The sequence below is a fragment of the Calonectris borealis genome, chromosome 14 (genome assembly GCF_964195595.1).
Source record: "Calonectris borealis chromosome 14, bCalBor7.hap1.2, whole genome shotgun sequence".
NCBI classification, from domain to species: Eukaryota; Metazoa; Chordata; class Aves; order Procellariiformes; family Procellariidae; genus Calonectris; species Calonectris borealis.
In genome coordinates, this window is record NC_134325.1 from 17,985,704 (window position 1) to 17,996,046 (window position 10,343).

Genomic DNA, 10,343 nt, shown 5'->3' on the forward strand with positions numbered 1-10,343 from the left:
CTACTGTTGCACCATGAAATGAAATACCTTGGGTTGGAGGTTTGTTTTGTTTTCAGAAATTAAAAAAAAAAATATTGGAACTATAAATAAATTTTGTGGCAATATATACAGATTTAAATAATTAACTTAAATATCTTACACCTACTCTAGCATAAAACTCTCCAGTAAAAGTGCACCATGTTTCTTTTCCCCAAACATGTTCTGCGTCTTCCCCTGTGCTGAGGTAGGTCTGAAGGGAGATGTCTCAGATTCTAGGAAGAAAATGTGTCACTGTCATTGTGGGAGATACTTTATTGCCTTTCTTTGTTCTTCCATTTTTGCTCAGGGCTATGTACATCCCGGGATAAATCCTGGATTCGTAAGCATTGTAGTTGTTTGGCAGGAGAATCTCTTTGAATTTGCACTCGTCATTGAAATGGGTCTGAAATGAAAAGGAAAGAATGAGAGGGAAGGAATTTTAAACATCAGGTGTGGAAATATTCTTGCTACCAGGTGTAGAAGGTGTGCTGCGGAGAAATGTGCAGCTGACTCCCTCTCCCTTAGCAATCTTTTGAAGTGGTTGCCCAAATGAAGCTTCAAACAGGACTCGGGAGTCAGAGGATCATTAAGGATGCTGTGTCCAGGCCAGGCATGTACACCTAAAGGTGGGAAGGACACCCGTAGCTATGCCTGCACTCTTGAGGGAGAGGGGCACATTCTACCAGAGCTGCAGTGGGGTACAGCCCAAGCCCAGTTCTGCTGCCCTGCTCATCTAATTGCCCAGTAATTGTCCTACCAGCAATAAATTGCCCGAAAGGCTTCAGAAAAATCCAAATGCTAGCACTTTCTCCCGTTGCTTGAGGAGAAAGAGGCATTTTAGAGATACTCAGAGCGGACGATATTTTCTGCTTCTTTAGTTTTAAAACTGAAGGAAGGGTTTAGGTTCACTTATGTTAATGGATCGGAGCTGACAAAAGGCACCTTTCCAGTGAAGAGGTTTCAATTGCAAGTAAGCACAAAGAGGGACAGGTGTTACAAGTGTGTTGTTATCTGGAGAGTAACAAATGAACTTATCTCTTATCATTGGGCAAAAGCCTGGGGTTTTTTAAGGTAGGTCTCAGTCTGCCAAGCTGGACACTGCACTGGGAGTTACTTTATCCAGGACACCAAAGCAACAGTCTTCATGAGAAATTATGCAAAGGGAGCTTTTGCACTTTGGTGACTGATTCTGCCTGACTTTTATGTAAGTCAGAATCCTCTGTGATAGGACTGATGCCCCAGAAAATAATGCTTCATGTCTTCATTCATGGGAAAATGCCCTAGTTAACTTTGACATAGTTTGGCTCTTCCTCAGCCCAAGTTTCCTCAAAGCATACTTGAGTAACATGAAACAGAAAAGCCATGGGTAAGGAAGGACACCCAGGAACATGGGTTTGAAATGATGCTGATCACAGTAACTTATACAGAGGTGGGCTCAAAAGCAGGAGGACAGCTCAACATGGGCAAAGACATGCACTGTTATTATCCACCCCAAGTACACTTTATAAGATGCCTCTATCTTTTCCAAAGATTCAAAGTAAAAAAAGATCTGTATTGTCTCCTAATAGATCTGCCTTCTTACAAATACAAGACCAAACCTTGAGGATGCTGAACTGTCATGGGAACAGACTCTCCAATCAAGAGCATTAACAAAGAGTGATCTATAGGTATGTGACAGGCACTGATTCCTCTCATCATAAAGGATCATTTGGGAGGGCCTGGCTGATAACAAGTTCAAGTGTACTCTATGAGTGATTGTCATACCTGCTTAAGGCTGTTTGTACTTAAATACAAGAAAGACACGGACTGAGGCTAGCTTGAGGTCTTGCCGCACAAATGACTGCTCTGTTGGTCTATGTGGTAGGCAACCTAGGTAGCCATGGTTCGGTGACTATAGTTTTTACAGGGGGAACCAAGGAAGTATAATGCAAAAGAGTGGGTTTTACTTCAAAAGCTCAGTAAGGAGCATACGTGGGCAGCACACCTTCTGTTGGCAAGGCAGCAAGGGCTGCTCTGTGTTGCCTGACTCAGGAGGGGCAAGGATGGGGCTTGGGCAGCTTCTAGCACCATGCACACATCTCACCCCAGCTGACCATGGTCCCCTGCCCAGGTACACAGTTGGTGGCTACTTACAGATCCATAGAGTTTGCCTTTGCTATTCATGGCCACGAAGAGTCCACTTCTAACACCAAATATGCTCACTACTCCTCTTTCCACAGGGGAGATTTCCAGCAGACCTGCAGAAGGAGACACAGGAATCAGGGGGACAAAGGGCTGTGCCCTGAAGGAGTGTGTAGTGTCAGTGCTGTGCTCACCCACAGGCTCCCATCCCCGTGTGGTGTGGATCCCCATGCCCCAGCACTGCTGTGGGTGGCCGCAGAACCCCAGCCTCATGCTCCACGTGCTGCCCCATGCCCCATGCTAGGACCTCTCTTCTTTTAGCTAAGTATCTATTTTTACTTTGCACCCAAGCATCCTCCTGTGTAGCTGAGGTTAAAATAAGCCAGAGTGTGCTTGGGGCAAATGAAACATTTGTCATCACGCAGCTTATATTCCCGCCCCCCCCCCCCGGATCTTATTGTTTCAGTTGGATATTAGAGTCATGGGGCCACAGGGTTAAGTCCCCAGCAGATGCTTTTCAAGTTTGGGGGAGAGTTAGGTTCTCCCCGGCCCCTGCTCAGAGTGGGCGGCCCACGGACTGCGGACCCTCCAGATGTTGAGGCAACCCCCGACACCTGATGCCTGCCGGCGGCAAGGGCGCTGAGCAGCGCCGATGAGCTCCGGAGCGCCCGATGAGCTCCGCCGCCGCCCCGCTACCCCCGGCGCCCGCCGCCCTCGGGGGAGACGAGGCGGGCAGCACCGCGGTGCCGTGGGCGGGCGGACTTTTTAGGGGAGTTAGAGGTCTGCCATGCACCCACCCTCCCTTTGGCGCATACCGCTCTCCGGGGCAGGTGAGCCGCTCCGCGCCCGCGGACCCGGGCGCGGAGCGGCTCACCTGCCCCGCCGTGGGGGTCGTCGCTAGCTTACTGTATCGATTCTCGCTGTGGATCCCGTCGATGCGGCCGTCGGGCAGGACCTGGATGTGGAAACCGATGCCCACGTTGCAGTAGAGGCGCCGCAACCGTTTGATGCCCAGGAGGTAGTCGCCGTCGCGGGCGGCGTCGCGGCGCTCGGCCGGGAGGCGAGCGACGGAGCGGGCGAAGAGAGCCGCGTCCCAGCGGCGCTGGCGGGGCCCGGCGGGGAGGCGACCCGGGGGAGGGCGGCCGCGTACCACCCCCGGCCACAGCAGCCCCAGAAGCAGAGCCGGCAGCAGCGCCGCGGGGAAAGGCATCCCGGCTAAGGGCGGGTAGCCACGGGCCGGTGGCCGGTCGCTCCGAAAATACGCTCGCCCCCCAGCTCCCACTTTATACTGAGGTCAAAGGAGGGGAGAAAAAAGGAAAACCAACAAAGAAACAAAACGAAACAAAACAAAAAAAAACCAAAAAGCGAGGCGGGGGGGTGGGGTGGGAGGGAGGGAGCCCCGTGCTCAGTCCCCCGAGGATCTGCGGTTTCCCTGGGCTGGCTGCATGGAGAGGAAATCCCGGGAGCAAGAGCTTCTGAACTTGATCTCAACTCCAGGAGTCTTGTCTGAAGTGCTGATCTTCTTCTATAGCTGCTCAGCCATAGCGCTTTAGCCCTAGCCACGATATTTATATATCCATGTGCGTTGGTACCTATTACATCACCACCTACTGCTGTCTGCTGCAGCCCTCCGGTTTAGCTGAAAGTCAAATTATCACCCCTAGATGCTTAACAACTCCGAAGCGTCTTGAAGGGAAAGGGTGAGCAGCACTGGTGCTAAACAAGAGGGACAGCACAAACTTTTAAAAAGAAAAGGTCATATTTTGCCTTCATCACAGCAGCTTCCTTCTCTCTTTCTTCTTTCTTTCTCTTCTTTTCTTTCTTTTCCTTCCTTTCTCTCCCCCTCTTTCTTTCTTCTTTCTCTCTCTCCCCCTCTTTCTTTTTCTTTCTTTCTTCTTTCTTTCCTTCTTTCTTTCCTTCTTTCTTTCTTTCTTTTCTTTCTTTCTTTTTTTTCTTTCTTTCTCTCTTCCCCCCCTTCTTTCTTCTTTTCTCTTTCTTTCTCTTTTCTTTCTCTTTTTCTCTTCCCTAAGTGCTTACAAATGCTAATGCAGGACACAAAAATCAAAGAACGCCCAGCACACTTTCCCCCCCAACACAATGTATGACTTTGTGGAAATCTGTGGAATTTCGGCTTTTGCTGTATCCAAGCGACATGGTTTACAGTTTGCTGGATGCAGAAAAATTCCCTTCATTAAAAGTCAAGATAGTTGTTGCATGGGAGGTTTAAGAAATGAAAAATGAAAGAACTTGCAAAAAAAAATTAACAAAGGAAAGGGCCAAGGCTTTAATAAACAGGAAAACATTTGAATAGGCAGCATGTACTCCAAAGCCGTAATAAAGTTTTTGATTCTAAATATCCCTTTAAGAAATCAGAAAGCACAGCATTGCTCTGGAGTAAAACACATGTGGAGCTCCCTCTTGGTCACCGTACTGATAGAGGCTGTGACATGAGTTTATTCCTGAGCTTTAGAGGCTGCCCATTCATGCAAGTATTGCTGTGCTTTTTAACGGTATGATTATTTTCTAATCTTTACTATGCATGCACTTAGATGTTGCTGTTGTGTCTTAATGATGCAGTTGTTCTTAGGTAATTACTTCCTTTAGTTTAAGTTCATGAAAATGAAGCTCAGTATTTAAAAGTAGGAGAGGTTTTGACCCCATCAGTCTAGAATTACTTTGTTTAGAGCAAATCCCATATGTTTTGTCACCTCCCTTAGCTTAAGCCTCGGCCCTCAACAGGTTTTCAGAACCAACAGGTGAGGAGACATTAGGACAATTTTGGAAGGTCCTGAATTAATATGAAAGTGTGTGTGTGGGGGGGTGAAGTGGTTTGTGACTCAAGTCCTTTATAGCCTGAGGACAGTTTAGTCTTTCACGCCAGTAAAGCTCTCCTGCTGTTCCAGCAAAGGATGCGAGAGAAAAGAGAATTGCCCCAAGCCACATGACAGCTCACCTAGGTGCGGAAAATCTCTGACCTTCGCTAAACCTAAGCAAACTTAGATGATGTGCTTTTGTTTCTTCTTGTGAGGTGCATATACCCTGTGTATGTGTGTGTGTGTCTTTCTCCTACCACACCGCTCAGGATGGAAAAGAGACTGTGGGTGATTGCAATCTGGTGCTACAGAGGAAAAAGACTCCTAGGTGTAGTTTTGTCTCAATGTCAAACAAGTTAATTTTTAAGTATATGTTTAAAGGCAGCAGAATTTAGGTTTATCTCTGTGGATGTTTACAGGCTGGTAACTCCATTGAGGTTAAATGCACAGACATTTACTACATTTCTGTTTGCATCAGGTCCATCCAGACCCCTCTTACACCTGACAAGCTTGGTGGATCAGTTCTGGATGAAAGGGCTGTGCATCAGGCAAAAGCCAGCTGCTCAGGGGTTTGGAAACTGCCCTGCTCTGCAGGGGCTGCGCTGGACACCTTGTCCTTCCCCAGGGTCCTCAGAACAGCGTGATCCCACCTCACTTCAAAATCTGAATTATTTGCTGTAGCAAACAGCAGTGGATGAATTTGGGATTAAGTTTATTTACCCTCTGAAGGATAAGGCCAAGGAGTGCTGCTTCTGCCAACACACCTACCCGGCAGCTTCCCTCCTGCACAGAAGTATAGTCCAACACCCACAGCTAATGGGTCAGGGCCAGGTCTGCTCGGCCTCACTGCCACTGACAGCGATTGTCCCTGACCCAAAAAAGCAGGAACTCTGAGGCCTTAGCCCTCTGAATGTGAAAACATGTTAAAACTTGGAAGTTAGGGATGTGCATTGGAGGCCCAGAGGGCTGTGGTAACTTCATCCCTTTGCTACGTATGGAAATGGGTCCTAAAATGCCCTGTTAGGCTCTAAGTCCATACATTTGCAAGATCAGGTCCTAAATGACTGCACAGAGCACCCAGAACATCAAATTATGTTGTCACAATATCACTGATTAATAAGGGACGCTTTTACAAGTTCATTCTTAAACTTACAGAATTAAATGGCACTATTTCCATAAAGGCTTCAAACGAACCTTTCTGAGAGGAAAAGCAACAAGTTTTCAGCTAAGAATGAAACTATGAGGTTTGGTTTTGCTTTCAAATTTTATACATTCATGTGTGTGTGAGCTTGTGTACAGTCTCCCTATGAAACACTCGTCCATGCTTCAAAGCCCTCCGATCGCCGAGTTGTTCGCACCTGTGAAAAACCTATCGGGATGAAAGCAAAGCAGAACGGCAGCATTTTCAATTTGCACCAGGTGTAAATGACAGGTGGAAACTGCTGACGTTCGGGGTCTTTATGCTGCAACACAGACGTTGTCAGTTGGAAATTATTGTCACAGGAAACCATTAAATCAGGATATTTCCTATGGAAGGCAATGAAACCGTGTCAGCCAGGCTCTCCAGGACAGAGCCAGGAACCGACCCTCCAACGTGCCATCAGCTTTCATGCAGTGAAGGGGAGATGGGTGTCTCCAGATCATCCCATAATTAGTTCTTCTGAATCTTCCATACTGTGCCATGCTCCACTGCTGTGTGCCCCCTACGCCTTGTGTCACACACTCTTTCACAGCGGTAATTTAAATATTAAACCAGGTAAAATGTCTTCATCTTTGTATTGGCTCTGTTCCCTAAGAAGCATATGGGGATGTCACAGTTCAGACAGCTCTCCTTTCCAGATTCCTCCAGGCTTAAAGAATAAAAAAGAAGAAAGGATTCACAGAATTCAGGTCCACACCCAGGTTCAAGCCCCATATCATGTGTTCTAAAAGAAAAAGGGAAAAGAAGAAGGAATCTGGAATATCTTTACAACCTTTATGGAAATTATTCTGCAATTGCACTGGCACTGCAGACATCCGAACTTGGCTCTCTGTCTATACCTCTAAAGGGGTCTAGGTCCACAATTTAAAAATCAATTTACATATTTATTAGCCCCAGTAAATAGATGTAAATGACCCTGAAAGATATCGCTCATGAGGTTTTCTGTTGAAGACAAATATTGTACTGGGATCCTTTGATCTGGAAGGATGGGGAGTGGACTGGAAGGGGCATGGAGAAGTACATTGTTAGGAAAAAATCCCTTTCACCATGTTTGCATGCTATGAAGACACGGTAAAAAAGCAAGCCTGTACCCCAGCTCCCCCTTTGCGCACGCCCCTTTTAATTATGATTATTTTGGAAGACAACTACCCAGCGATCTGCAGAAGGGACTCGCCTGAGAAAGCTTTCTCACGTTCACGTCTGGCTGCCTCTCTGTGTGAGCAGGGGCAGTGGTCCCGGGAGAGGAGGCCGGCTGGAATGCAGTGCGGGGCTGGGGGCCCAAGCCCCGAATGGTCGGGGTCGCCGGGAGACCTTCACCATCCAGGCCTCTGCTGCCTGCATAACATGCATACCCACACACAAGCTAGCGAGTCATATGCACTCTTCTTTTTTTTTTTTCTCTGTTTGCAGCTGGTCTATTTGATCTCTGTGTGCCTGGGCTGTTTGCTGTTGTGAGCGTCTTGCCATGATCAAAACCGTATTATCTCGAGTGATGTTGTAGTGTTATATATTGGAAAAGGGCAGTGGAGTATAGCAGCTACAATACTGGGCAGATAACAAAGGCACCGATAAACTCTCTCCAGCGTATTTGGATTGATTCAGTGAGAAGACTGAACATCACTTTGCTTGTGATGGGTGTGGACTTTTTCAACAGCTACTCGCTCCGCTGCTGTTGAGTTTGCGCAGTCGTACTCTGTATCTCTGTATAAAGCAGAGATCAGAGAGGACACGGCTGCATCCATCCGTGTGGCTCCTGTAGGTCTTCAGTGGCTTAGACTTTGCAATTCACACTTCCAGCTTGTGACCATGCTGCTCACATGCACCCGCTGCTGCAGGGATGGGCCCCAAGGAGCTCCAACTGGAAGATCAAGCCACAGACATTTGGCTTTCCGTGAACTACATTCAGTGTCTTAGCAGCCTTTTTCTCAGCTTCTGTACTTGATTTTTTTTGCTTTATTGCTTTTGAGCTGTAAGGTTGTTGTTCCTGCAACATCAGCTCAAATGTGCGAGGTGGCGGTGTGCTGATAGCGACCTTCTGGGAGACCCGAGGCTGTTCTTAGCCAAGCCAAGCCATTTTCTTGTCCTGCTGGTCCTTGTCACTGACTGACGTATGAACAGCTCTCAGTTGAAGAAACACGGCTGGAGAATCTATTATACCCACCGCTTCTCACCCTGTTTCTGCAGGCTGCAGCTTTGCTCCATGCTTTTCTTTCACTATGCATTCCCCACAGCAAAAACTCCCAACCCTGCTGTCATGACTGCTCCATATTTCCAGCAGTTTTCTTTGCTCCATTGGCTTTTGCTGTCATCAGCTCTTTTTGCTGCACGTGCTTCCTGTTGTCCACTACCCTCTCCCTTTTTCTGCAGCTGTTCTACTCTCTTCTCCATCCTCAGGACAAGATGACAGGCTTACAGAAACAAATGCCCTTCATGGAAGTTACATTCATGGTAAAGGATGACTAAACAACATCCAGACCTTAACTGCAGGGTTGAAGGATGTGTCCTACCTCGTGGATCTTCACCAGTCACCTTTATGGTGTCGCTGCTTACTTGAACATGTAAACTATGGCTGGCATGAAAATGAGCTTTGGGGAGCGATGTCATGAAATCCAGCTGAGGAGGAACTCTTAGCAGCCTTAAGTGGGATTTCTCTCTGATGTTGTGATTAGTGTCAGTTCCTGAAGCCTGAGATACTTTTCTGTGGGGTGGTGGGATGAGTGGAGAACATAGAGGATCTGAGGACTCCTCAGGAGTATCATTGGAGTTTGTATTGTTGAAGAGCCGGACTCAGTGGGATGGGACAATGGAAATGTCCTGGGAAGTCACCAGTCAACCCAGATAATTTTTGAGGGCAATCATGTCCCGGGGTATTGTCATAGCCTCACAGACCTCATCCTCAAGAAGTTTGAACCAAAGTTTGGAGGGGAAGTCTGCTAAGAACCTAGATGGAGAAATATGTTCAGAGGGCTCTGGTTATTCATGTAGGTCTTAGAAAACTCAGTTCCCAGCCAGGCTCATTCTTACACTAAAACTCACATGCTTATACTTTCATATTCATTGCTGACATTTCTGCATATGCTATTTTGTTCTTCCTTGTCCTGTATTCTTTTTACCTATTGAAATTACAAACACTTTAAAACTAAAAATATATATTTTTTTCCTTTTGTCAGATTATGGCACACATATTTTTGCTGATACATTACTTGACACTCTGCCAAACAAAACTAGTAAAAGGAAACATAATAGAAAATGAGTTTTGAGAATCAGGGTAAGTGTTTGTTAAGCTTATTTTTATTATTATTATTGTGGGAAATAGTAGCTTAAGTTAACTTTTTGTGTGAGAATGTTTTAGCTGACTTTGAATGTAACGTAATTGGTCTACATGAGTCTGTTCAACATGTGGCCTCTCTTGTATGAATCATTTTTTACCGGTGGCTAATGTGAAGAAAACTGGCTGTTGTAAGCAAATGACGTGTATTGCTGAATTTTAAAACTTCCCAGCAAAGCACCACTTAAAATCTGTCAGAACATATATGGACATAGCTGTACAATTCATAACCTCTCCGAGCATGTAGGAGACCAGCTTTTCCAGTTGACCTTTAGTGTCACAACCGTGAAACAAACGGATGTCTCTTTTCCTTATTTACTCTTGGACCTTTTGCGGTGCTCATCACTGCAAGGGCTGGGTCCTATGAGGAGGTAGTGGTCGTACCCTCAGTATACCTCCGTGAGCTGGGTGTTGCTGTCCTCCTGCCCAGCCCATTGCTCGCTGTGGCAGTGAGAGGCAGCTATGCTGCCGTCAGATGAGATGTCTTCACATATGTCTGGGGTAGCAGAGGGGGGATCAAGACCAGAGAGGCTGTGGAAGATCTGTGTGATCTGTCGGGCTTGGTGAACCACTGAGGTAGAGGTTCTCAAAGCCTGGTCTAGGCAAGTTGCTTTCCCAACGTGGCACAGTGTGCAGAGAACCTATGACGTTGACTTTTACCCCCAAGGACAGGACAGCTGCACGGGTCCAGCAGGACCATGGCACTGGGAGACAAGCTGGGCTCCTTTGATTTTGGACAAGCTCTGCACCTTATGGGCTGCGTGGGGTGGGGGCTGCAACACAGACATCCTGAAACCTCTCCAAATACTCTTCTTTCCTAATAACCATCAGTGGTATTGGCAATGGCAAAAACTTTTATCTT

At 46.9% G+C, this 10,343-nt stretch overlaps 1 protein-coding gene across 1 annotated transcript; it reads right to left on the bottom strand.

Moving 5' to 3' along the window:
* Window positions 1–244: 244 nt before the first annotated feature.
* Window positions 245–4,534, bottom strand: FGF4 (fibroblast growth factor 4). The gene is made up of 3 exons (XM_075162798.1): window positions 3,046–4,534; window positions 2,152–2,255; window positions 245–421 (listed from the first exon to the last, which is right to left on the bottom strand). The coding sequence occupies exons 1-3, from the start codon at window positions 3,347–3,349 to the stop codon at window positions 245–247; spliced, it is 585 nt and encodes a 194-aa protein (XP_075018899.1). The 5' UTR covers window positions 3,350–4,534.
* Window positions 4,535–10,343: the final 5,809 nt, after the last annotated feature.